General features: G+C 51.0%; 1 protein-coding gene across 3 annotated transcripts in view; it reads right to left on the bottom strand.

Moving 5' to 3' along the window:
• Itpk1 (inositol-tetrakisphosphate 1-kinase) overlaps positions 1 to 26,529 on the bottom strand; it is a 147,460-nt gene that overhangs the window by 8,235 nt on the left and 112,696 nt on the right. For 2 of the 3 annotated variants that reach the window (XM_008821715.2, XM_029557968.1), the window contains 5 exons: positions 12,086 to 12,184; positions 11,550 to 11,590; positions 8,486 to 8,651; positions 4,021 to 4,143; positions 2,843 to 2,910 (listed from right to left, as the gene is read on the bottom strand). In XM_008821715.2, the coding sequence (XP_008819937.1) occupies positions 2,843 to 2,910; positions 4,021 to 4,143; positions 8,486 to 8,651; positions 11,550 to 11,590; positions 12,086 to 12,184 (497 nt within the window). The remainder of the gene's footprint in view (positions 1 to 2,842; positions 2,911 to 4,020; positions 4,144 to 8,485; positions 8,652 to 11,549; positions 11,591 to 12,085; positions 12,185 to 26,529) is intronic. The other variant, XM_008821716.2, reaches the window with a different exon arrangement.

Here is a 26,529-nt window from a genome sequence, read left to right as displayed (position 1 = left end):
CTTGGGAGGCAGAGGCAGGAGGATCTCTGAGATCAAGGCCAGCCTGGTCTACATAGCAAGTTCCAGGCCAGCTGGGGCTACAGGGAGACCCTGTCTCAAAAAAGAAAAAAAAAAAAAAGAAGTGATGCTGGGTCAGGAGAATTGGAGACAAAGCCCTGGTCACTAAGACAAATGACCTTGAAATGAACAGCAAGAAACTTCCAGACATGTACTGAGCAGAGACAGACACATGGGCCTCATCCAGGCCTTGCTGCACAGGCCATCCCTCTACGCTTCCACTCAAAATGACAGTGTCTTATGTCTGACCTCAGGGAGACTGTTTCCTCATGGGCAGTCACCACCTGGCTACAGTGGGTACTCAGCCCTGCCTGAGTTTCCTAGTCACTTAGGTCAGTGGCTAGGCTCAGCCCAGGGTCTCCAACAAGTTAGAGACCTTGGCCCTCCTGTCTCCACTGTGTACCTGAACTGTCATGCAGCCCTCCTGCCTTGTTTTCTCACCCAGTAAATAGGTTAATAAAAATACCTAGGACGTGAGGACCGTGAAACTAGTGTTTGAGGCCTATAATGCAAGGCCTAGAAGCAAGGCGGCCCCATCCACTGCCTGTTACTAAGCGTTATGACATGCTGTTTATAAAAGCACTTTCTCAGCTCAGCTAAGGAATCTCAGAAATCCTTCCAAAGTCATTTGATTATCCAAATCCAAACAGTCAGCCTAGGACTAGATAAAGGCATAGAAATTGGCCTGTGCATTGAAGCCAAGTGAGCCAGTGCAGTCCTGGTGTGAGGGAGAGTTGAGCAGGTGCCCCTGTGGGCTGCCCTGGCACCACTTTCAGTCACCCATGAATCCCACAGATTCTCTGGGGCAAGGGGAATAAACAGGCTCAGGTAGGCAGGTAGGTGATGTGACTCAGGTCAGACCACAGGCAGTTCCATTAGAACTCCTCTCCTGCTTTTGGCAGTGCAGGAGATGAATCCTAGGGCCTTATGTGTATGATGCAGGGACTCTGCCACTGAGCTACACCCCAAGACCCCACGCTTGTAATAATCCCCTGCACTGGCTCTGAAAGGCAAAAGGTGCTGGGGGTCTATGAGCTGGGGTGAAGTTAGGCCCACTGTCAAGGACAAGGCAGGCCCCAATGTCAGCAGGGCTCCCTGTGTCTCATGGTCCCACATGGGCACAGAAAGATGAGTAGGGTTCCGGCCACTACTAGTTCTTGGGAGTGCAGCCAACTGCTAAGTCAACTTGTAGGTATCCAGGAGGCTGATGTCCCCAGAGAAGAGGTGGTGCTGTCCACACTGCCATCTTTTCCTTTCAGTGTCGGCTCCGGTGGGTTCCATGTGCTGAGTGGAAGTCAGGGAGACCACAAGCCTCAGGGGAAGAGAAGGAACCTGCTGCATCTTGCTGGACCCTTCCCATTTCTTAGATGAAGAAACAGGCCACAGCCTATTAGGTGGTGATTCAAGAAGGTGATTTCAGGCGGGTCGCTCTGTTCCCAGCCCTCGCAGTATCCCTCAAGTCAGCTAACAGCCCCAGTAGTCACCAGACCTACATAGCGTGAGGAATCAGCAGGGACAGCTTCTTGGGAAGCCTGTAGAAGGCCTACTCCTTTCTGTCATCCTGGTGAACAAGGATCTAAGTCACCTGGTGGGAGGGGCGGGGTACTAGTGATCTTGACACGTGGAGAAGAAAGACTTCTTCCACAAGGCACTACTTATATTTCTCAATGTGCATGATGGGCCCTGAGAGGTTGTTTGAAATCTGGTGGTCCAGGCAGGTGAGATGGCTCAGCAAGTAAAAGTGTTTGCTGCGCAAGTCTAGCCACCTGAGTTTGAGTCCCAGAATGCACATAATGCACATAAATTTGTAAAGAGAGAACCAACTCCAGAGAGTCGTCTTCTGACCTTCACACATGTACAATGGCATGCACACACATAATGTGTACACACACACACACACGCAATGAAATCAATTTGGTGATTCAGGGCATCGCTGATTTGTTTTGAGAGGATGGAGATCCCTCCAGGTCCCTGTCTAAGTCTCAGCACACAGCTGGCTCTTGAAAAGAACCACAAACACATAAGGCTGCTCAGCTTGGTGGGCAGGAACACAAGGCCCAGTTAGGGCCTAGCAGAGAACCTAGACCAGGCACAGGTCACTGGTAGCTTCTGTCAGTAAATCCTGCCAGGAGAGGAAGAAGGACCCAAGCAGAGCTCCCAGCACGTAGGATGGCTGTAACCCCAGGGGAACAGGAGGCCAACAGAGGCTCAGTTCAGGCAGTATGGCAGGAAGCCATTAGCAACTAGACTTCTGACAGTCTGAGGGGAACAGCAGACTGTGGCCCTGAGGTACTTTCTGTCACTAGCAAGGGCGGAAATTACTGGGAGACCCAGCTTTGGTATCAAACAGATGGGGGTCAAATCCCTGCTGGCCCCTGTGTAAACCTGGGGAAGTTACTGAACCCCAGAGCTGGTCATCTCTCCCATAAGATTGCTGCAAGTCCATTAAATACTTGGCTGAAGTCTGCCATGGTGAAGTTAACTGAAAACTAGCCACCAAGCCAGGTGTGGGGCTGCCCAACAGGAGCGCTGCCTCACAGTAAGCAGCCCTCCCACCAGGCCCAGTGTGCTCACTTGCCAGACAGGTACACAACTGTGATACCACACTGCGGGAGGGGGGGGTGTCTCTGGAACTTGCCTAGGCCCTTAGTGTGGGGACAAGGGCCTTTCTTGCTACTCTGGCCTGCCAGAGAGTTCAGCTGGGGAATCCAGGGGCAAACTACACCCATATCCAAGATCAGATGCAGGTGGCTTCCCACAAGACCACTATGGAGAACAGACATACCTCAGTGAGAACTGACGAGGATTCTGGCTTTGACACATTGTGGCTGTTGAAGAAGATGGACTCACGATCTGAAAAAGCAGACAGAGCGAATCAGACCTGGATAGCAAATGCCCAACACCAGGGGGCAGCACCACCCCAGCCACACTCTGGGGTGACCTCTGGCTCAGCAGCAGTAGTAATGCCCTGGGCTCTTGAGAGCCAGGCACCTCCAGTTGCATCACAGATGAACGTGTGCCCATCAGGACCCTAATTTCAATTTTTCCTTTCACGTAAAAATGAATGGTTTACTGAGCTACCACCACCACCATCTTACAGTATCATCCCTAGGTTTCCTTAACACCTAAGGCTAGGCATAAGTGTATACAGGGGGACTAGGAAAGACCTGAAGTATCTAAGGGAAGAGGTCTCATAAGTGCCATTTGGTCTAGGTACGCCTGATCAGGTGGCCACTGGCACATAAGCTTAACACACAAAGAGCTCTATTGGTTTCCAACTACTAACAGGAAACCTGAACAAGGGCTTCCATAGGATCCATCCAGGATAGCACATAGAACCACCTGTGTGCCCTGTAATGCCCCCACCTCCTCCAGTCCACATGTCCTGTTCCACAGCTGCTGCCATCCACCTGTCTTTCAGCCCACTGGACACCAGAGAGGCAGACCAGTTCAGGAACACGATGGCGTGTTCACTTATCCCCTGTATCAATGTTCTTGGAGCCATCAGTCATGGTTGCTCTGGGGAAGATATAAGGCTGGCAGCGCAGGTTGAAATGTTCTCAGGTACTTGGAAGTGTGGGCACGCTAGGGCAAGAGTCACAAAACCACAGGCCGGGGATTGAGTTCTGCCCAAGGCTATCAACCCCTAAGAACCCCACCCGACAAGAACAGCAGAGGACCGTTTTGGACTAGAAGCCCCCAAGGGATCCTGACAGCCCCTGCTCAATCCTTGCAGGGGAGGTGTCATGGACCTCACCCCCCCAGGACACAGCGATCATCCCTGGGACATAGGCTCCCAAGCATTAGGGCAGGGCGAGCCATGATCGAAGGCCTGCGTGCCAGGGCTCAGGTGCCTGCTGTGGCTGCCATGACCCCCCAGCAGCTGCACAACTCTATGGCGCCGCAAAAATCATGCACGAGGAAGTGATTCGGGCAGAGCCAAGCAGGCAGGCGCTGAAGTACCTGGCATCCTTCCCGCTAGTGAGCCACAGAGGCCCATGGCCACCCCGGTGTGCCCGACAGTCCTCCCGCTCCGACCAGAGCCAGTCCAGACGGGGGGCATGAGAGACGGTCCTGGGGAGGAGCCTGGGAAAAATAAACACCCTGCGGGACTTGTGCCAAGCAGGCCCACCAGTCTCCAATCTTGGGCACGAGTAAGTTTCAGGGGTGGCAGAGCCTGACAGGCCAGAAGCCAGAGCAGGGCTTCATTGCTTGGGTGGTGCGCTGGCTTTCTGTAGGCACTGCCCACCTTCTCTTCCTGGAGACCCCTGAGCTTGGAGCACCTTCCCACCCAGGTCCCTGTAGGTCCTGAAGGTCAGTGTAGTAGAGCAGGCCTGTGAAGTGAGGATAGGTCCCCAGGAACAGGTGGACACAGCAAAACTCAGGGAGGCTGGGAAGACTACAGGAGCTTCAAGAACTGCACACAAGTACTTGACTGGTACTAGGAAGGGATGCAGCACCAGGGACCTGTGGTGCCCACTAAACTGGACAGATCACATCCCCATCAGCTTCTTATAGAAGGGTCAAACATATAGACATCTCAAAGGGGAATCCCCTCCCCCCGACTGCTACTGCTGGCCTGGTGTACTCTAGAATGGAACTCTTCTTAGGGCAGCAAGAGATGCCCCAGGCCCAGCACCTTGCCATGTGCAGCAGAAGAGGGATGGAGAGGGAATGGGCAGCTTCTAGCCAGTCCCTGACACCAGGAGACTAAGAGGATCTGAGATAAGTTAAAGGTGTCTAGCTCCAGTAAAGAGCCTCGGTGCTTGGTTTCTTGGGCATCTTTGAGACACCTGGTCCCTCTAACAGATGGCTGGGGCCTGGTCTTATTTCCAAAGTCAGCGGCAAGGCTCTTGCTCCCGAAAGTACTGAGAATTTGGGTGCCCCAGCCAGTGACTGTTTCTGACTAGTCCACACTAGTCTGACTAGCATGGGAGCCATCCCCACCTTCCTCTAGGAGTGTGATGTCAAGGAAATGGGCACCAAGTAGTTTCGTTCTCATTCTAGAGATGAGAAAAGCCAGACTCAAAAGGAGAGTGAATGACCAGACAGGCTTGGACATCCCAGCCAAATGGTAGTGCAGCTGTAAGCTGTGGCCATGCTATCTTTTCACAGTCCTGCCATTAAACACCACCTCTGAAGAGGGGCTAGTACTGGAGCTGCCCTTCTCACATGGCTCCCTTACCCCTGGTGTCCAATGACTGCCTATGTCCCCTGGAACCCTTGTCTCAGGAGAAACTGGCCTTCTGGCCATTTCTCTTGTATGTTATTCCCCACTGGAATATACATTGCTCATGAAGACAGAACCCTATCTGGCTGGCTCCTGGCTGGTTCTTCAGCATACCACATAGGGTGGGTCCATGGAAAGTTCCTAAAAGCATCATCTTTAGATGCTCTGGACTCAGCTCAGCAAACTATAAATAAGCCAGGAGACTTGCACCTGTAGTTTCCTAGGTGTATAGCCCTGCCCACTGATTTGCATATCTCTACAGTTTCTTTTGCCTTACAATAGCACCAAATGACTGTGATAGCCTAGAGATAGTTATTATTCAGTCTTTTGCAAAAGAGGTATCACTCTTATATGTATCCCTAAGGGTCAAAAGACCAGGAGGGAGAAGGTACTAGAGCCCCTACACAGAGCTGGGAACCCAAATAGGGCTGTGGTGATGTGACATCAGGGTCAAGGTCAAGGAGAGAGAAGCCCCCCCATATAGGAAGTGGGAACAGAGACACCTGGAGTATGAACCACAGGCAGAGAACATGAGAACATTCTTTATATATTCCTTAGTGGTTGGCACATGCCAGTGCCAGCTCTCTTAGTAAGAACTTTTAGGGTTCCAGTCTAGGCACCTCCAAGGTGTCATGGCTATATAACTCATATACTTGACTTTGGATGTTGACATCTGAAGGAGAGAAATGAGCATGGGACTCAAAGGAGACTGATGGCTGTGGAGTGAAGATGCCCTTGTCTGTATCCTAAGCACAGAATGAGCCCAAGCCTGTAAACCTATCTCCCAAGGTGTACACAAGAAACACGGGGGCTGGGATGGGGTGGGGTGAGGGTGCTCTGGAAAGAAGCCAGGACAGTCAAGCCCTCTTTCCAACTAGTCTGGAAGAAAGAGCTGCTAGGGCATGAGGCTCTGCAAAGGTCATGCTTGAGGAAGCTGGAACCATGCCGCTTCCTGACACTGCCCTGAAGACGCAGGCCCAGGGTCAAATGCACACACTGGAAGTCACTCTCATGTCATATATGCTTTTCTACTCTCCAGCCCAGCACTGCACTTTATGGTAAGGAGGGCTTCATGACCTAGAAACAGTCACGAGAGAAGACACACTGGTGAGTTCTCATCTGCACTGCTCCCTGCTCCCAGCTCCCAGTGCCAGGATGGAAACCGGCCTAGTGCTTTATCCCCAGGAAGGAGGAAGAGGACGAAGCAAACAAAACACACTTTTATGGAGTAAGAAAGGAGAACAGATGCCAATTTGTTTCAGAGATGAAACAATTTGGGGAAAGAAAAGAAAGGGCTTGACATGAGAGTGGGGGGCACACAGGGACGGAACCATACCTCACACGTGCTAAACAACATTCTACTGCTGACCTGCACCTCCAGCTTAACTATTCTTAACTAAATACAGTTTTCATAGATTCAATGCCTGTATTTTTAAAAGTTATGTGTCTTGTGTGTATGTCCGTGTGAATTTCAGTGCACCACATCTGTGCAGAGGCCAGAAGAGGGCACTAGATCCCCTGGAACTAGAGTTACAGGCAGTTATTAGCCTCCACATGGGTGCTGGGAGCCAAACCCAAGGGCATCAAGTTCTCTTAACTGCTAAGCTACGTCTTCAGCCCCGCATGTATTTTTAAATGCTTATTTTTTATTTTATGTGTATGATGCGTGTTTTGCCTGCATGTATACATGCACCCATATATACAATATCTGCAGGGGCCAGGAGAGGGCATCAGATCCCCTGGAACTGGAGTTACAGAAGATTGTTAGCCATCATATGGATAATGAAAACCGAACCTGGGTCTTCTGCAAGAGTAGCCAGTGCTCTTAACCACTAAGCCAGCTCTCTAGTTCCCCACATGTATTTTTAAAATCTGGCAATTGTGTAAAAACAGCCTCCTCTGTCCCATAATTTGCAAGAATGTCTCTTGGTAGTACATCTCACTTTTGCCCATCACTGCCCTACGTCATTCCATGGTCCCAGTGGGCAGTCCTAGGACCAGTGTCAGGATGGCACTGCCTAACCTCAGCAGGGAAATGAGAACTGAAGCACAGCTCCAAGTGCCTGCCACTGCTATGTTAATGGGAAGGAAAGTGACCCATGGAAAGAAAGGATGAGGGGACAAGAGTGGGAGGAGGATAGGATGGATGGTGACAGGCAGCCCCAGGAGGACGGCCTTTGAGGGGATGGGGAAGGAAGATGACCTTAGGGAGGGCTTCTGCTTGCTCAGCTACAGCTGCACAGTGCTTCAGGGACAGCTCTTCCCTCCCAGGCAGAAACAAGGCTCACCAGGCAATCTGATATCCTCCAAGGGGCCTTCCCAGAGAGCTGTGCTGCTTCCAAGGGGGTTGCCTGTCCCATAAGCTTCTAGAATTTGCCTTAGAGAGGCTTTCAGTACCACTAGACCATTCTTTTGAAAAGCCTCAGTGCCAGGACATCTTTAACTGCATGGTCAAGGACAGCTGGTGCACAAGATAATGGATGGAGGTGGGCCTCTGAAGAAGGCCTCCAGGGGCCTCTGCTCCCCAGGCCCCCCAAGGCTCTCAAAGATGATGAGTCATATAAACACCTCAGCCATGTGGCATCTGAGGGACAATAGGGCCCCATCTATTCAGGGGCTGCTCACTGTGGTAGGGCAGAGATGACTGTGCACACTGGGAACTGCCTGAGGTTACCTGCATGGATCCTTGTGACTCAGCAGCCACTGCCTACTATGGCAGCCCTGCTGTACCTTGACAGTTGCAGAAGCCACAGGTAACTCAGATTCAGGGTCCTCTTTTGGAAAGTGGACACTTAGGCAAGGGTAGCATGTGGAACAGTCAGTAGCCATCTCCCTTCCTCACTTCTGTGCAGGCTCCTGGAGAGCCGGCTGGCCATGCCCACTCCAGCACACTCCTGTACCGTCACTGAGTGAGCCCAGGAACCCGGGGGATAGGAAGCTTCTAGGTTCTGGAACCGCTAGCTTCCTGGAGTTGATGGTGGCTCTGTGGACTGAAGCCCCACAGTGCCCTGGGGCACAAGGTCTCTTGTTGGTTCTTCAAGATCTTTCCATCCATTCATCATATACAACTATCAACTTGGGTCAATTTTCCCCCAGCCCAGAAGTAACATGGGGCACCAGGGGACAGACACTAGTTGTCCATCCTAGCCCTGCCCCAGGGTCTGGTATAGTGTGACAGCACAAGGGACAGTGAGTTACCTGATGTGCCCGCGGAGAAGTTCTTGAGCGAGGGCCTCTGGACCACAGTGTAGGACTCGCCTACCACAAACACCTTGTACAGCACAGCATTGTGGTTGATGAAATTCTGGACCACACAGGGGGGCTGGATGGCATTCAGGCCCTCCTGGTTGAACACAATGGCCATCTGGAGAGACAGGGAGCCAAAGACTATCAGAGTTCACCAGCGTCCAGCATAGTGGCATGTCACTTTTCTGGGTACCCCCACCACGACCTCTCCCTGACCCTGTGGCCAGAGGACCCCCCAAGAAGAGTCTCAAACCAGGATGAGTGGAACAGGATGCTTCTGCAGATTGATTCACTTGTGATTGATTCAGCTGTGGGGGCTGAGTTGGAAACCCTGCAACCACTGGATCTACTATGTCAAGTTGTGTGGGCTGTGCATTGCAGAGCTCCTTAGGGAATTATTGATTGCAGTCCCAGGGAATAGTGCCCCCTAGGGTAGGTGCTCCTAATACCTTCTGACACCCAGAGGCTCTTCCACAAAGACCCAGGAAGTCATCTCTCTCCCAAAGTAGGAGCAGAAGCTATGGACCAGGAGTGGGAGGCCTTGAGTCAAAGTTGCCTCTTCTTAAAACATCATAACAAGCTCTGAATCACGTGGTGTCATCCTCACGGTGCCCTTGAGATAGGCGCACTGCCACCCCTTTACAGATGAGGAAACTGAGGCCCTACACACTTCAGTGACCTGCAGGAGAATGAGAGGCTGGGATAGGATCGAGTCTGTCTGGCACTCTGCCCTGCTTCTCACACAAAGCCATATGACGCTCAATGAACTGGATGAAACTTTGTCCCTGTCTCCAGCTCTACTAGGTACAAACATGCTAAATGGAGAGGCTCTCCCAGAGGCTGGGAAGCAGGGACAGCTGTGCCCTGTTCTCCATTCCACCCCAAAGCTGGGTCTCCATGGCCTGTCCTAAGGAACCAAGGGGCTGGCCCCTGCCCACCTGGCCACCACTAATCCCTGGCCTACAGGGCCAGAAAGGAGCCCATGCATGACAGGGCTCCTGAGGCTGCTGAGCAGAGCTAATGGGCCTGGTTAGCTGGCCACCTGCACTAGCTGCCACCCTCACATCAGCCTTCACAGAGCACCACCTTACACAGGAGCTCAGCTGGACAGAAAGTGAAGTCCAGGCTATATGGTAAAAACTGTGTAGGGGTCAGGGGATGTTCCCTCAGTCTTCTGACAAGAATGAGGGAACCAAAATGGGAAGCAGGAAGAGTTCAGGTGCATGAAGCCAACAGGCTCAAGTCCCCAGCACTGGCAAACACTGCACAGCACAGATCACACTATGCTCCACTTTCCTTGCTAAAAACAACTATGACCAGAAAATGTGGCCATGGGGTTTTGTGAGTTGTGGGTTATGTATTTCTTAAAGCAGGGAGAGAGGCAAAGGAAGAGGGAGGCTGGGAGGGAGGGAAAGAGGGACACGGGGTTGGGGAAAGGGAGGGAGGATGGGAGATTGTCTCTGTGGAACTTATGTGTGTGCTGTACTGGCTTACTAATGCCCAGCAGTTCCAGATGCACAGGAGGAAACAGGTCAAGGGGGGCTGAGTATGGTGCTGGATGAGGCAGGGCTTGCGAGGCTGTGATGTGAATGAGGACCCCATCAAAACTGCCCCCAATCATAGCCCCGTACATGCAGTGTCATCTCATCACACTCAATGTCCCTGGGTGCCGCTGAAAGATAGGAGGCACAGGTTCCCACCCTGCCCATTCCACAGAGGATGTTCTCAGAGGTGACAATCTCTCCCACCCTGACGCTCATGGGTCTCCACATGCCTAAGGACAATTTCCCACTACTGGCTGTGGGCCAGCAGAGTATCTGGTGCTGGAATAGCAAGAGAGGGCGTGCATGTGTGCGCACCTGGAGCCAGTGGCTTCCCTAGGGATGCTGACCCATATTTGGGGGGTGATTCCCAGTGACTCATCAGGGACCTGCCAAAAAGAGCCCACTTGGATTCAGAACTCCCACCCCAGGACAGCTGATTCTTCAACAGCCTATCAAACGATTCCCAAGCACCATAGCAAACCATGAAGTAACTCCCTTCACTGTAACTGTCAAATCCCCAATTATAAAGGCAGAGCAGATGCTCAGAAACACATGGTGATTTGCCTGGAGGTACATGGCTAAGCACTGACTGTGCTGTTCCTGTGCTCTCCCAAAGCTGAAGTCCAATGCCTGGGATCTTGAATCGGAGGAGCTACCTGGTGATGACAGGGAAATGGACCCAGGGAACAGCACTGGCTGCTCCGGATCCTGCCTGCTCCCTCTCTGGCCTACTCGTGAGGTGCACCCCAGGTGCAACCAGGCTAGGTTAGGGGGCCACGATGTACCCACAAGAGTCTTGACCTTCATAGACAGTTGCCCTCTCAGCAGGCGGTGACTTCCTTCCCACAGCAGGGCAGGCCCCTGTCACAGCCTGTCTCCTGCTGCTCTGCCATTGTTTATAGACATTTCCCCATAAATATCTGCCAGGGAGAAAAGCATGACCTCAATCTGGTAAAGGTCTTCCATTTTTAGTCCTCCTTGGGGGAGCACTTCTGATAGGATGGCTGTCTGGGCGGGCTGTCCCCACAGGGACACTCAGCTCACCTTGGAGATTGTGGGACCAGAGGGCTGAGAGGCCACAGAGGCCCAAGGGAGCCCCTGCATGGCCACTGCTCCTCTCAACCCTAAAGTCCTCACATCCCAAAGGCACCATCTCTCCAGGGGCTCTGTACTTGTCCAGGAACAGGATTCCCCAGCACCAAGGTGGGTGGGGGGTAAGTCCAGCACATCCTCTTAACCTTGGGGACAGGGACAGGTAGTGAGATAAGGTTGGAGAAAAGACAAGAGTCACAGTGTTTCTCCTGAACTCCTTGTAGAGCCTGAGAAGGGAGCTGTACCCTCAAGGAATCATGACTTGGAGCAGGACGGGGAGCAGTAGCAGTGGGGCTCCAGTGAGAGAGCTCAGCAGGGCCCCAAAGGGAATGACTAGCAGGTACTGGGGTGAGGCAGGGACAGGCAAGTCTTTCACTCACCTCATGAGAGTTGGTGCCATGAGCCACTCTGGTCTTGCAAACTACGTGAGAGAGAGAAAAGCAGAGAGCAATTAGTGGGGCTGGTCACCACTGAGACACAAGACTGGGTTCCTCCAGACAGGACTCTCCCATCCAAGAGTTAACCAGGCCCAACCCTACTTGGCTTCTGAGGTCAAGTGAGACTAGGGTCATTCAGGGTGATGTGACTGTAGACCAGAGAGGAGCTCCTAAGATATTTGTAGCCAAAAGGCAGAAAGGGCAGGTGGGAGCTACAGTAATAACAAAGTCATTGGGGATGAGTAATATCTGTGCTCAGGGTAATGTGGACAGATGCCCCAGGTCAGCAGGAAGAGTTCCTTAAGTCCATCCTTCGAAGACCCGCTTAAGGTATGGGTAGATGGGAGACCCAGGGCTGTGCCCTTTTGGGGAGCCAAGGTTTTCACCTGCCTCAAGTAAGCTCAACTCTAGAGGGGACTATAGCTACAACTACCCCCTACCCTGAGTAATGACCACCCTGGAGCTTGAGGTGTACTTACTGAAGGGGAAGGCCAGGCCGTTCTGCTCCAGTAGCCTCATGGTGTCGTCCCCACACAGGCTTGTGAGTTCCATGAAAGGTGGTGAGCAGATCCTGTCATCTAGATAGAGCAGAGGAAGTCTGGTCAGCCCACTCCTTCGAAGCCACCCTTAACACCTGCCTCCACACTCCCCAAATGATTGTCCCCCAACTCTGCAGCCCTGTGTGCATGCGTAAACAGTAAGTACAGCATATTCTTTCATGACATTTCCATTACTACTTCTGTAAATATAAAATTCTTATATGCTAACTGGAAAATGTAAGGAGTGTTGAAGAAAACCCACATTTTCTACAGCTATAATTACTAATTTCTTAGCCGCTAAGTATGCACTTACACATAGAAAGCTATCTAATGGAACACCATTATATAACCTGGGTTTTAATGTAATGCACTGTTATCACCTCTGTGGTTCAATGAACTTTCCCCCATATGTATCTTGGCTTTATGACAATGATGCAGGACAATGCCACATGGTTAGCTCTGGGCAGAGGTCCTGCACTATGCTGATGATGTCACCCATGTCCTCTACAGTCTGCAAAGCCAGTAAAGGAGGAAACTGAAGTCAGAGGAACAAAAGAACTCACAGTGACAAGGCTAGTCCTTCACACCAATACTCAGGCTCCCTCATCTCCAGTCTCCAGCTTTTGCAGCCTCCCTGCACCTCTGCTGCCAGACTCCAGTTCAAGTCTCAAGAGAGGCCTGTCTCATGTGCTCAACCCATGGAATTTTTAACGTTATTTATTTTATTGTTTTAATATCTTATTTTTTTATTTTATGTGTATGAGTGTATTACCTGCATACAGGTGTCATGTGATGCCTGTGGAGGTCAGAAGAGGGTATCAGATACCCTGAAACAGGAGTTACAGACTGTTGTTAGCAGCCATGTGGGTGCTGGGAAATGAAGCCAGGTCCTCTGCAAGAGCAGCCAGTGCTCTTAACCATTGATTTACCTCTCCTGCCCCTTAACATTTTCATTTAATTTTACTTCTGTGCACAGGCACACTTGAACCATGGTGCATATGAGGAAGTCAAAAGACAACCTGTGAGAGTTGGTTCTCTCCTTCCTGGGGACTGAACTCAGGTCCTCAAGTTTGGTGGCAGACACTGCTGAGCAATGTCACTGACTCCCCTCACCTGATGGATACTGGACGAAGCTGTGGAAGTTGACCTACTCTATATATACTCTGTGATACTTCTGTTGCCAAGAACCAAGCCTGGTCAAAGCAGATTATTGGTGGGAAATCAAATGTCTCTACTGATTATTCAATTGCTGGTTTGTTATCACTGCTTTTTGTCATATCCCCCTCCCTGAAGAGACCATGAGCTCCTAGGAGGCGGGACTACCCTGTATTTTGGGCCTAGGGCTCGAGATAGGCTGAGTGTTAGGCAGGGCAGGAGCAGCCTGCCACTCATAGACTTGGAAACCAAGCCCAAAGCAAACCAGCAAAGTGCTGTCCCCAGAGTGCCTAGCTACTTGGCTGATCGGCACATTAAATCAAGACCCAGCCTCATTTACCTTATAAAAAACACCACCAAGAGTTGCATGGGGCATATTAAAAGTGTTTTCATCCTTCTTTTCAGCCCACTCCCCTCAGGCAAGTCTAAACTCTAATCAGGCACAACATTTTGGGGTTGTAGAGTTTCTCAGGGGCCCTAGGAGAGGGTCAGGAGCTGGCATTTGTAGGCTGTTTGCACAAGTCACTCAATCTACCCTCAACATGCAGTACCAGTGGCGAGCAGCACAGATTCAGAAGCAGAGGCCCACGAGCAAGCACGCCCAAGGTCACCTGACAGTTCCCGCAGAGCAGGCTGGAGAGCAGGCTGACCTGGCAGCTCAGTGAAGGGATGGCAGGATAATGGCCTGGGGGAGGGGGCAGCAGGTCCTGGTGCACAGCTGTAAGTCATTATCTAAATGAAGCCCAGGTCTGCACTCTACCCAGAGCCAGAGCCTGAGCCTGAGCAGAAAGGCTGGTGAGTGGTTGTCAGGCCCTTCCACAGCCATCTGAGGAGAAAGGATGTGGCCTGTACAACAGGCTCAGCTGCAAAGGGCCTTGTTGCTCACTTCTGAACAACCTGTAGAATTCTGCAGCAAGCAGGCAAAGGCTTATCTGGCCTGGCAGGGGCTCCATCCTACCTCTAGCCCAGGACTTGGCCCACCCTCCCTCCCTGGGAAGACCTGGAGGCTTCTGGGATCCCTTTGTCTGTGCTCTGTGGGACTAGGCTCCTCTTACCAGAGTTTTCTGAGTGAGGAGACCACTTTGCTTTCTAGTTTTGGCTTCTCAGATTTCAATATCTTCCCAGCTGTGGCCCATTTAAACTTTTACAAAGTATCACAGATGATGGCAACATCTCAGTAAATTGTACTTTTTCTGGGCCAGACATTGTTCTGCATGGTTCCAGTTATTTACCCTCACGTTGCCCCCCAAGGAAGCACCTGTCACCCCATTCACAGACAGGGAAACCAGCATGGAGGTGAAGGTCTTTGTGTGGAGCTCTACAGTGAACATGTGCTGAAGCTGTGGGCACATACTAGGCAGTTTGACCCCATGGTCTATGCTGATGACAGAAACTGCCCATTAGAAGTGTCCATTGAGGTGGTTAGTATAGAAACTTAACAAATGGTCACAATGCAGAGAGTGTCAGTGGAGTATTCAGCCAGAACTGGGGTCTATATCACACACCCCAGACAGCCCTAAGGCTCAGGTGAGGGCAGCACCCATCCTCCCCGCAAGAGGTGTTTGGGGGTCCAGATAAATTGCACAGTTAAGACATTTCTGGCTAACAGGCCATTCCCAACACTAGGGAGACACCCTGCCTTTCAGAACTCTCTAGTGGACAAAAGGGCAGCCTGGGGGGTAGGAGGGGCCAAGGAAGAAGGACACATCTACCCACTGATACTTTTGTTCATTTATCCTACTTTGGAGATAGCTGCCCACACTCTGAGCTGCAGAGCCCTGGTTGCTGTTCCCATGCCTCATTTGGGGAAGAGGCACTTAGACTGAAACTGTCCTGATCCCACAGCCAGGAGGAGCTATCATAAGCTCGGGCTCAGCTGCCAACTTGCCACCAAGGGATCAGCCTTGGGTGAAGGCAGGCCAGAGCCCACAAAGCAGGCATGGGAGAGAATTCCTCCCTCAATGGGCCACAGACCATGCCAAGCCCAGAGCCTGCCCTGCTCTGGCCTCTGTGGCTGGTGTCATCACCCCCATGCCTGTGAAACTATAGTGAACAAGAAACCACCACTGTTCACACCTTGGTTTCAACAGCCATTCATCACTATGGAAGGATGGTCTCTACTAAGCTGAGAGCCAGGGATACAGGAGCAGAAAGAACAGATATCCAGGTATAAAAGTCAGACACTGGAGGGTTGGTGGGGAAGCAAAGCACCTGAGGGGAACTCTGGGATGCCCCTAGAGAGGGGGGTGTACACACAACCAACAGGATGAGGGAAGGCCTTGCTGAACAGAAGTGGGGAGATACACCGACAGGTCACATGTGGGCAGAGGGGCCAGCCAACAAGACCCAGCATACTACTGTCAAGACACACAGCCTGGACCCAGCTTCTGGCTCAGTCCAGCAGGTAACACAGAGGCTACCTCACTAAGGGGAATGCAGGGATAGGACAAGCCCTACAGTATTGGGTCTGGAGCCTTGGTTGCCAATCACCTTAGTCGCAGCAGACCCACCAGCTGCCTGTGGGAGGAAGAGTGTCAGCAGAGGCTCCCCCAACTCAGTCCCTTGAAGTGCGACGTGGCCTCACAAGTGGCTTTTCTCTCCACATGGGGACAGAATAAAAGAATTTTTGGTAAGTCAGTGCTGGGAGCCTAACAGGCTATTTCTGGTTCTTGGAAGAAGGCTAGTGTTGCTAATTTATCTGTCATGTTATTTCTGGATGGGAGTTGGAAAGAGGCTTTTTTTGGTTAAATGGTATATTCCTCCAGGAGTTGTAACATTACCTCCTGGGAAACTATGAGGCCCCCCAACTTCCCACTCTGTTACTTCAGACCAGACAGCATGAAGCTGGAGGGCCCTTGAGGGGGCAAGCCCCATCCACAGGCTTTCACAAGTCCAGAGAAGGGAAGATAACTATTCACCACTTCATACAGCAGCAAGCACTGGCAAACAGGTCATGCACAGTGTCCCGTCTACTTTGCAGGTAACCTTGCTCTCTTGGCAGCAGCAGCTGTTAGAGAGCTACCACGAAGGCAGAGGGGTCAATGGCAAACAGGTGGACACAAGAGGACAACTGGGTGCAGAAGATGGCACAGAAGACAACACAGGGGTACCTGACTTTGACCCTGGACTCAACCACTCACCAGCTAAGATCTTTGGGAGATAACTTGATACACTGAGTTGGGCTGTCAGGGGCCTGGCATGGAGCCAGCGTCCAGCTGAAGCGATCCACAGAAGAACAGGCAAATTCTGAATCATAGCCTCTGGTCCATGTCCAGCTTCCCAGGGATGTCAGACATCCAATCTAAGGCCAAACTCTACTCCTGTTGGTTTCCCTCATTATATTTTTATTTTCATCCTCACTGGGGTTCTTATTCAATAAATAAATTTTCCGGGGCTGGAGAGATGGCTCAGCAGTTAAGAACACTGGCTGCTCTTGCAGAGGACCCGGATTCAAAATCCAGCACCCACATGGCAGTTAACAACTGTCCGTAACTCCAGTCCCAGGGGATCCGACAGCCTCTTCTGTCCTCTGCGGGCATTGCATGACACAGGTGCACTTACCTACATGCAGGCAATACATGCATACACATAAAATATAAATAAACAAATAATTAAATAAAATTTCCTTTTTTAACCTCTGCTTTTATATAATACCACTACCTTCTGCCCCATTTGTGTGATTTTGCATCTCCTGGTCACCTGACTGGTGACATTCACCCTTAACATGTAGTGCCAGTTCTCCATCACAGCCAGGCTTCAAGGATACCTCTCCTGCAGGTGGCTCTTGCTTGTGGCCCTTGTTTCCACAGGCTGAGTTCCCAGAAGTGAGGTTTTAGGGTCCACAGGAATAAACGTTTGAGTGGTTCTTCCATTCTGGGCCCCAAAGGACTGAGTTACTACACTGTGGCACCAGCAATGATGATCTTGCCTCCTGAGCCCCTCCTCAGAAGTCTTGGCAGTACTTTTCTAAAGGCAGAGGGCAGGTAGCATGGTGAGCAATCCCACCCTCACACCTGTGATCACTCTGACGCCAGCAGGCCTACAGGGGGTAGGGCTCCCATAGGAAGTTCAGGGCCAGGCACATCCAAACCTTTTACAAGCCAAGCCCTGGACTTGGGTGCAGAAATTGGGATATGCATTTCTCATCCCTCGGCTGACCTCGGCTGACCTCGCCCTGCTTTGTCTTCATCCTCCTCCAGAGCACACTGAAGGTGCTCTAGGCTCCCAAGAGGGAGGCTAGGGCAGAGTGAAGACAGAAGGGACATCCCTACATGGTGGAGGCAGGGCCAAGAGGGAGCTGGCAGTTCGCATTTCTAGTGAGCAGAGAAGCTTCCCACTCCCAGGAGAGCTGGACTGCCAATGTGCAGCAGCCCCAGGCTGGAACTCCTCATTCAAGCTGTGACTTCTAACTACTCTTGAGACCAGGGAGGGTTCCATAGGCGGTTGCATTGTGACCAGGCCTAGTGAGTCGGGTTCTGGTTTGTACAAACTTCAGGCTCAGCCAGAGGTCGGCACTCTCCAGGTTCCCCAGATTTCAGCACAATAGGCCACAACTGGCTGTACCCTGCAGACTGGTGAACACACAGATGAACAACACATCCCCTGGCTTCCCATCTCTCCTGCTCTGAGGGAGGAGTCCACATAAAAAACAGGTTCCGGCCGGGTGTGGTGGCACACACCTGTAGTCCCAGCACTTGGGAGGCAGAGGCAGGAGGATCTCTGTGAGTTCAAGGCCAGCCTGGTCTACATAGTGAGTTCCAGGACAGGTGAGGCTACAGGGAGACCCTGCTTCAAAAAGACCAAAAAAAAAAAGAAAACCAGGTTCCCACAGGCCTGGCCCAGCCATGTACCTCAGCCAGGGCTTCTCAGAGCTGGGTTCAGCTTCACTTTCTCTTTCTCAGCTACTCCTGGTTCCCAGGGTCCCTGCAATATGGTAGGAAGTGGCTTTATTCAAGAGGAGTGATGAGGGGTCCATTGTGTCCCTGGCACAGGAAGGGGTGGTACAGGATCAAGGTTCTCATCGATTCCTTTGAAAGCAAGCGCTCACACAGAGCCAAAGACTGCCTTCTCTGATCCTGGACCTTCTGTGTGTGCTGGTCCCTCAACCCCGCAAGTCCTCTCTCCCATCCTTCTTCTAGACCTAGGGAACTCCTGCTTGTGACTCAAGCCACTTCCCGGTTCAGACGGCTTCCCTAAGCACTGCTTTCTGCGGCTTGCATGGGAGGAGAACCCTCCTATTGTGCTTGCTGCCACCTGCCCAACTTATGACCAATGGTGCAGTCCCTTCTCCAATCTGCCTCACTGGAAGCTGAAGAGGTACCCAGGCCTAAGTCCTGGTAAGTGCACACCAAGAACTTGTTATACTGTCATTAGTGTGTGTGTGTGTGTGTAAGCCAGAGGTCATCATTATTAGAGACCCTCCTCAGTCATTCTCTACCTTACTTTTAGAGACAGGGTCTCTCCTTGAACATGGAGCTCACCAATTCAGCTGAACTGTCTGGCCAGTATCTCCAAGGATACACCTGTCTCCACTGACTGCCCATAGCATGCTGCTATGCCCACTCCTACTTGCATTCTAAGGATCTGAACTTGAGTCCTCATGCTTGTGCAGCAAGTCCTTTACCAAGCCATTCTCCCCAGTTCTGGTTGTACTGTCATCACTACCCTGGGCTGTCACATGTCAGCAGCAAAAATGAGCGGTGTTGGAGATGTTTGACAGAGTCGGTCAGATACTGACTGCGCCATGGAGCAGGGGCAGTGGACACGCTCGGCACGGACATCTTGATGCTCAGGGGTCAGGAGATTTTGGGGACAAAGCCATCATGGAGGAGAGAAGATCCCCCAAAGTAAAATGTGAGTGGTGATGAGAGTCACCTGAGGCTCCAGAGCCAGCCCAGTCACTGCCACCTGTGCTTCAGGCCAGACAACCCCACTGTTCTCTTATCTGGTCCCTCTTGTCTGTAAGATAGAACAATTATGCCACCTACCTCCTAGCCTGCTACAGGGACACAAGGAGGCCACACAGGGCATTTGGAAGCTGTCAAGAAGGCAAGTTAGCCCTGTTTCCAAAGAGGCAGCACCCTCTAGAGGGCATCTGGGATGACCCAGTCTCAGCCCACTCAGTACCATATCCTCACTGCCCGAGTGAACAGGGCAACCACAATGCTCTCAACACTGGGACTTCTTCCCAGCTGCTCCTAGGTGTTCCTGGAGTTTGTGACCAGGAAGTCACTTTCTATAACACTCACCCATTCCATCTTCTCTCCACACAGGCTTTGACCCCTAAACCTGTGGATCCCTAGCATTGCACCAACTTCCCTAGCACCCAGCTACCCCAGGGTCCCCACAACTGGAGATCTCAGCTCATTTCCTAAAGTTCTTCCTATGGAGGCAGCTCGCACTTAAGGACTGTGTCTGGACCCTTGAGTGAGGGTCAAGGGCACCTTTGGCCTCCTTACTTGGTCCTGTTACCTTCCCAATGATGGGCTAAACTGTGTCCCCCAAATTTCACACTGAAGTCCCAATCCTCTGAGAGCCTCTGATTAGGACTGTAGGGGACAGAGGTTCTTTAATGATTTTTCCAGTTAAATGAGGACCTTAGGGTAGGTCCTGGCCCAATAGAACTGGCATCCTTATCAGAGGAAATTACAGCTGAGTCTGGTAGTGCAAGCCTATGATCCCAGCTACTCAGGAGGTTGAGGCAGGGGGTTTCAAGTTCAAGAGACCCTGCCTCAGGGCTGAAGAAATGGTTCAGCAGTTAAGAGTACTTACTACTCTTCCAGATGACCTAGGTTCTGTTCCCAGAACCCAAATGGCAGATAATACCTGTCTTTAACTCCAGTTCCAAGGGATCTAACAACCCTTTCTGGCTTCCACAGGCACTAAGCACACACATGATGCATTTACATACATGCAGGTAAAACATTCATATACATAATTTTTGGGGGTCTTTTTGAGATAGGGTCTTCCTGTAGCCCCAGCTGACCTGGAACTCACTATGCAGACCAGGCTGGCCTTGAACTCACAGAGATCTGCCTGCCTCTGCCTCCCTCCCAAGTGCAGGGATTAAAGGTGTGTTGCCACCACACATGGCCTACATACATTAAAAATTTTCTTTATTGTTTTTATTTTATGTGTATGAGTGTATTGCTTGCATGTAGGTAAGTGCACCTGTGTCGTGCAATGCCGGAGGAGGACAGAAGAGGCTGTTGGAGCCCCTGGAACTGGAGCTACGGACAGTTGTTAGTTGCCATGTAGGTGCTGGGATCCAAACCTGGGTCTTCTGCAATAACAACCAGTGTTCTTAACTGCTGGGTCATCTCTCCAGCCACATAAAAATTTTTTAAATCTTTAAAAAAAGAAAGCTTTAGAGAGAGGGAGAGAGGGAGGGGGACTGAGCCTACCCCAAAATACAAAAAGGACTAAAGTGCCAAGAATGAGCACAGTTGAGAACTGTTTACTATACATGGGGTCGTTTGAAGCCACCAGGGGAAATGAAGAGCAACCTACAGTGGCCAGGCTGTTGCTCTGCTCCCTCAAGGCTTCAGAGGCCCTGAGGCCTTGCTGCCACACTGCCCTCCCTATTGGCAGCTAGATCCCCACTGGGCCACCTAGCTACAGGTAAACTATTGTGGGAGATGGAATGTCACGGCTGTGGCATTTCCCAGCAGGTGCCAGTGTGATCCAAGGAAGCTGGGTGGGAGGCTTTCCTCCCCCGAGGCTGGTGACCTGTCTCTTCTTATAAAGCCAAGTAGTTATTTGCATCCGGAATGTTCAGAGCCCAGTAGTGGAGGAGCCAGACACTGGCCAGGGTAGGGCCAGACATTCCTGAGTCCTGGTCAGCTGCTAGAAGCATGGATTAGCTCAGTGGCAGCTGTCCCCACTGACTTACAGACCTCCAAACCCCAAAGGGGCTCCCCTGACCCCCAGCTTCAACCCCCAAACTGCATCAACCTTTGTGTTTCCAAGACATATAAAATACAATGCCTGGAGAGCTCTTTTGGGCAGGACGTGTCCAAACAGCTGAGATGTTTGCTTGGTCCCAGTACAAAGACGATTCTTATATCTGTAAAGTTGTATTTTTAAACAATTTCCTCAATTCCAATGACTCCTAATCAACCAATAAGAAAAAGAGGAACAACACAGTACAGAAAGGCAGATACCATGGAGAGTCATTTGAGGGAGAAAAACAAATGGCCAATAAACATGGGAAGAGAGATTCAACCTGCCCAATCATGACATTAAGATGAGGTGAGTGTTCCCTCACTCCACAGGCTAATATGATTAGATACAATCCATTCAAAGCAATCCAGCAAGGTCTGTCAGTATGAACATGTTTAGAATCTTTAAGCAAGAAATTCTACTTCTAGGGATAAATTTTACAGACATACGCAGAGATCTTTTTACTGAAAGCCAGTTTGAAACACAAACACACACACACACACACACAAAAAAAAAATTGGAATAACTCTATGAGCTCAAATAATCAAGTAAATGATGATTGACTGGTTTATATGCCGGAATAGCATGCTGCTACAAAAAAAGACAGGCCCAATCTCCCTTATTTTTACCAGCTGACTCAGAAAAGGGGCAAGGTAGGTAGAAAAGGGATACAAGTTGTACCAGTGCACATGAGTATGATCCTGTGTCTATTTCCTTTTAAAAGTGTGCAGATTTCACATATTTCTGCAAAGTATGTGAGGGCTCTAGAAGGATGGAGTTCAAGCTTTGAGTCAGAAGCGGTGAGGTCCCGCAGGTGGCTCAAGAAAAGACACACCCACTGCTGGGGATGTGAGCTCTTTGGGGGCTCCCAGCCAGGGCTTTCCAAGTGTGTTGGGAGGAGAAAGTCTCCCACTAGAAGCTCCATAAGAGTGGGAGGAGTCGCCACTGCTGACTCATCAAGGATGTCTGGCTGTATTTCATTGATTCTACGACACATTTTCCCATATTTTCCATGCATGAAATTGAGATGCGTCTCTTAACACGGGACACGGGACACTGTGCTTTCCACTTACTTAATGTTAAGTTCCAGTGCATCTTATGATTGGTGAAATCCATACCAACATCCACCCTGGAGTAAAAATTTACATGTGTGCAGCATTCAAGACTCTGAGAAGTTCTGTGGCAAAACAAACACGATCCAATGTATCCAACACTTTGTCCTTTCCCTCACTTTTGCCTCTCCTTCTGCTGGGGCCCCGTGAGGTGCTAACCGGATTAGAGAAGACACAGCTTTGGAATTCAGCATGAGACGACTAGGTAGAGGCTGCAGCAGCAAACACAGTTGGCGAAAGTCCATGGGTGCTGGCTAGTAGAGGGCAGGTATCCACACAGAATCTTTGCCTCCATGCAAACCCACTTCTTTCAATGGCCCTAATTTCTAGAGCAACTCTACCTTCCTTGGTCAAAACTTGAAAAGAACTTTTCTAGCCAAACTGCCAGTATTTCAAATCTTTCAACCCTGCTTTCTGTGCCAAAGTCTCACTATAACTCCCTCTCACACCCCTGCAGGGGCACAGCCCTTTGTACAGGGGGCACAGAAGAGACACAGCCTGAGCCTGTGGGGCAGGAGGGGATAGGTGGCCGTGGCCAATCTGTGGAGATGCTCCCAGCTGATCTGTCCTCAGCATCCTGGCTTTGATGCTGCCACTAGGAGCCCAGCCAGCAGGCCTGGGTCCTGGATGTTGCAGGACCTCATCTCATCCCAGGCCTATGAATGAATCACAGGGCATGGAAGGCAGAGACAGAATTCCCTGCAGGCTGGGAAGCATGGGTGACAATAGGTATCTCCCAACTCCAGGTCCACACAGCAGGTGTGACTTTGCCCTGGAGTCAGGGGCAGAGCCAACCCTGCCAGGGGTCAGCAGAGAGGAAAGAAGCAGGTCACATCCATCCAGGTAGCTGCCCAATGGACACTGGCATAAGGAAAGTCAAGTGGCTTGGTGTGAGCACAGAGAGACCCACTTCTTAGAAACCTGAAGGAGTGCTGCCGGTCTTCCAGGCTCTCACTGGATTTGGGGACATCACTGCTGGGTTGGAAGGCCAGTACACCGACTATCAGGGCTGGTTGATTCCAGTGCTCCTGAGCCCATTCAGCCTGGTAGTATAAGGACAATAACACAACATGTGAGGTGACAAGAGGTGGGGGACCCTTGGGGGCCCAGGTTTCCTCCTAGCCTGCCCACAACTTCCCTGGGTTACTTCAAGGTTTCACATGGAGCTTTCTTTAGCCCTGCCCTTCTACCTTAACACAGGGTCTTCCACACATCTCTGAAGCTCCCTGTCAGTTCATGAAGGTAGGGCTGCTCACAGAGCCACTTGTTCCAAGCCACCTTCACTAGAGCACACTGTCCCCTGGAAGTCTAGGTAGTTTGTGCCTCGATCACTCTGACCAACCTAAGGTGGGCAGAGCGTCAAGCAGGCCTGAGATGCTGGGGGGGGGCTTGTCCAAGCTCCAGGAGGCAGGTTGAGATCCTATCGAGGTCTGGAGCTTTCTTTAGCCCTGCCCTTCTACCTTAACACAGGGTCTTCCACACATCTCTGAAGCTCCCTGTCAGTTCATGAAGGTAGGGCTGCTCACAGAGCCACTTGTTCCAAGCCACCTTCACTAGAGCACACTGTCCCCTGGAAGTCTAGGTAGTTTGTGCCTCGATCACTCTGACCAACCTAAGGTGGGCAGAGCGTCAAGCAGGCCTGAGATGCTGGGGGGGCTTGTCCAAGCTCCAGGAGGCAGGTTGAGATCCTATCGAGGTCTGTCAGTGACAAAACCCTGTTCTCCCCACAGTACTGTACTGCTGCTCTGAGAGAGAACAGTTGGGATTTTGCCCCAATAACCATATCAGGGATGAAATTTGGTGAGTGGCTGCTTGAAGCAGAGCAGCTAGTGGTCATCTAGGATCTTCTATGACCAGAGTCACCTCCTAGACACCAGAAGGCATTCCTGGGAACAGTGCCAGGTGGAAGGGCCCCACACTGGGAGGACCTGGGGATCATAAGCCCACAAACAGCAGAGCCCACAGTATCATCTCCATCCGCCACAGGGGCAGGTGTGCAGGAGCCAGTATGCCCAGGGGTTAGAAGCCAGGAACCCTGGCTAAGAGAAACTCAGAAAGTTCAGGGTCCCATCCCAGACCTGCCCCTGGTAGTCCTGGGCACTCAGTCCGAGTCACTCAGCTCAATGCACCTGTGTGTCCTCCTCTCTAAAATGGTCAAAACTTTCTCACACGGTCATCTTGTGAAGAGCCATACACAGAGCTGTAGTTCCCTCCTGTGAACCTTGAGCTCTTGTACCCTCCTGTGAAACTCGAGTTGTGGTCTCCTCCTGTGAACTTGGAGTTGTGGTGTGATTCCCAACTGTGAGTCAGGGTTCCACATTCCTCTGTGGTGGGCTGATGGTGGAGCAGATTGGAGGCTGGAGGACTTCCTGATGTTGGGCAGCAGTTTCAGCCTTCTTTGAGTGGCTGCATCCCACAATCCCCTCTAGGCCCCAGGTTGTGCATGGCAGTGATTTTCCCTCTGTGTTGGGCTTATGCTAGGGACTGGGGAAGTTTCTGTCATTTGTGGGTTCTAGTCTTGGGAGGACTGATCCTCAGGAATGGACTTCCCACTTCCTTTGATGGCCAGCTGTGGTTTTGACTCCATATGTGATCCTGGGCATCCAGGCCTTGACGCTGGACATTTTCCATTCCCAGACACCAAGAGGTTTTCCAACATTTCTCTATTACTCTTCGAGAGTCCCAGTATACCTTTACCTGTGCCCTATAGAAAATGTAAATCACCTAAATGAACTCCTAGAGATTTAAAAAAAAAAAAAAAACACAGCCTGGGAAGTTGATTAAAAAAAAAAAAAAAAGGAGTGGGGGTGGGCAGGGGGCAGGGATATAGCTCAGAGGCACAGCATTTGTTAAGCTCAAGGCCCAGGGTTCAATCACCAGCGGGGTGTGGGGATGGGGTGGGAGAAAATAAAACTATTCCAAGGGCTGGGGTTGCAGCTCAGCATGTGCAAGGGTCTGGGTTCTGGAGAGAAGGAGAGAGAGGAGAGATCTGTCTCTTTAGAAAACAAGACTACCAGGAGAGAAAGGGGGGATGGACAGAGAGGGGGCAGGGACAGAGAGGAGAGAGGAGAGAGGGAGAGAGACAGAGAGAGACAGAGAGAGAAAGAGATCTAAAATGTACAGAGAAGAACTGTGTTATCTTTCTTAGGATTCCCTGTAAGTCCACAATTCTCAAAAATGTTTCAATAAACAAAATGAAACTAACCCCTCCCCTGAAAAAAACAGTTGGAGGAGGGGGATATGATCAAAATACATTGTATGAAACTCTCAAAAAATAATATAAAAAAATTTTTTTAAAGAGTCACACAGTACCAGGCATTCAGGGAGTTGTGTCTGCCTGAAGCACGGCTCAGAGAGGGCAGGTGATGTCACTCACCAAGGGTGCACAGCCATACACCTACCCACAACACCTATCCCATCTTTGGGAAGCCATTTCTCTGGGTAAGCTTCTTTTTACTTGGTATCTAGATCATTCAATTTCAATCCCGCTTCAAAACTGCCTCTGAAATAAACCATGATTAAATTCCCATAAAACTACAGGCAGAGAAGATTGCTCTGTGCTATGCACACCCCTCCCAGAGAGGCCAGTGTCTGGGATAGGCCATCCGTCACCTCCCGAGATTGCGTGGGAGCCACCGGGGGGAGGAGGGCAGGAAAGCCAACCATTCCTGAAGTCATCAGAGCCCTCCAGTCCTTGCCTTTGTCCTGAGACTGTTCATATCTGCTATCTCAGGGGACAAGGACACAAGCCTGTACCACCCAGTTATACACAGGTACCTTCTCACCCATGGCTTCAGCCAATGTGGGAGCTAAAGTGTGGCTAAAGTCATGCCCAGAATTACCAGACCTGGTACAGCAGAGCCAAGCCTTGGCTATTGGGCTTGTCTCTGGACCCCTGTGTGGCAAAGCCAGTTGCCCCCGGAGGAACTGACCTTCAAATGCATGCAAAGCAAATCATAGTTTGTCACCATGGTCTCCTCCATCCCCTCCCCAGGCCTGCACCAGGCAATATCTAACTTCTGGAAGCTTCCACCCTTAGTCTGAGCTGGATCCAAGCTCAGGACTGTGTTTCTGCCTAAAGTGTGGGGGATGGTGATGGACGTAGGCATGTGTGCAGGCATGTCAGTGACTGTCCCCAGGAGCACTTCTATGAACGAGTCCTGGGCCAGGCTCCAG

The sequence above is a fragment of the Nannospalax galili genome, unplaced genomic scaffold, assembly GCF_000622305.1.
Source record: "Nannospalax galili isolate Female #2095 unplaced genomic scaffold, S.galili_v1.0 scaffold107, whole genome shotgun sequence".
Taxonomy (NCBI): Eukaryota; Metazoa; Chordata; class Mammalia; order Rodentia; family Spalacidae; genus Nannospalax; species Nannospalax galili.
This window is presented reverse-complemented; position numbering and strand designations above follow the sequence as displayed.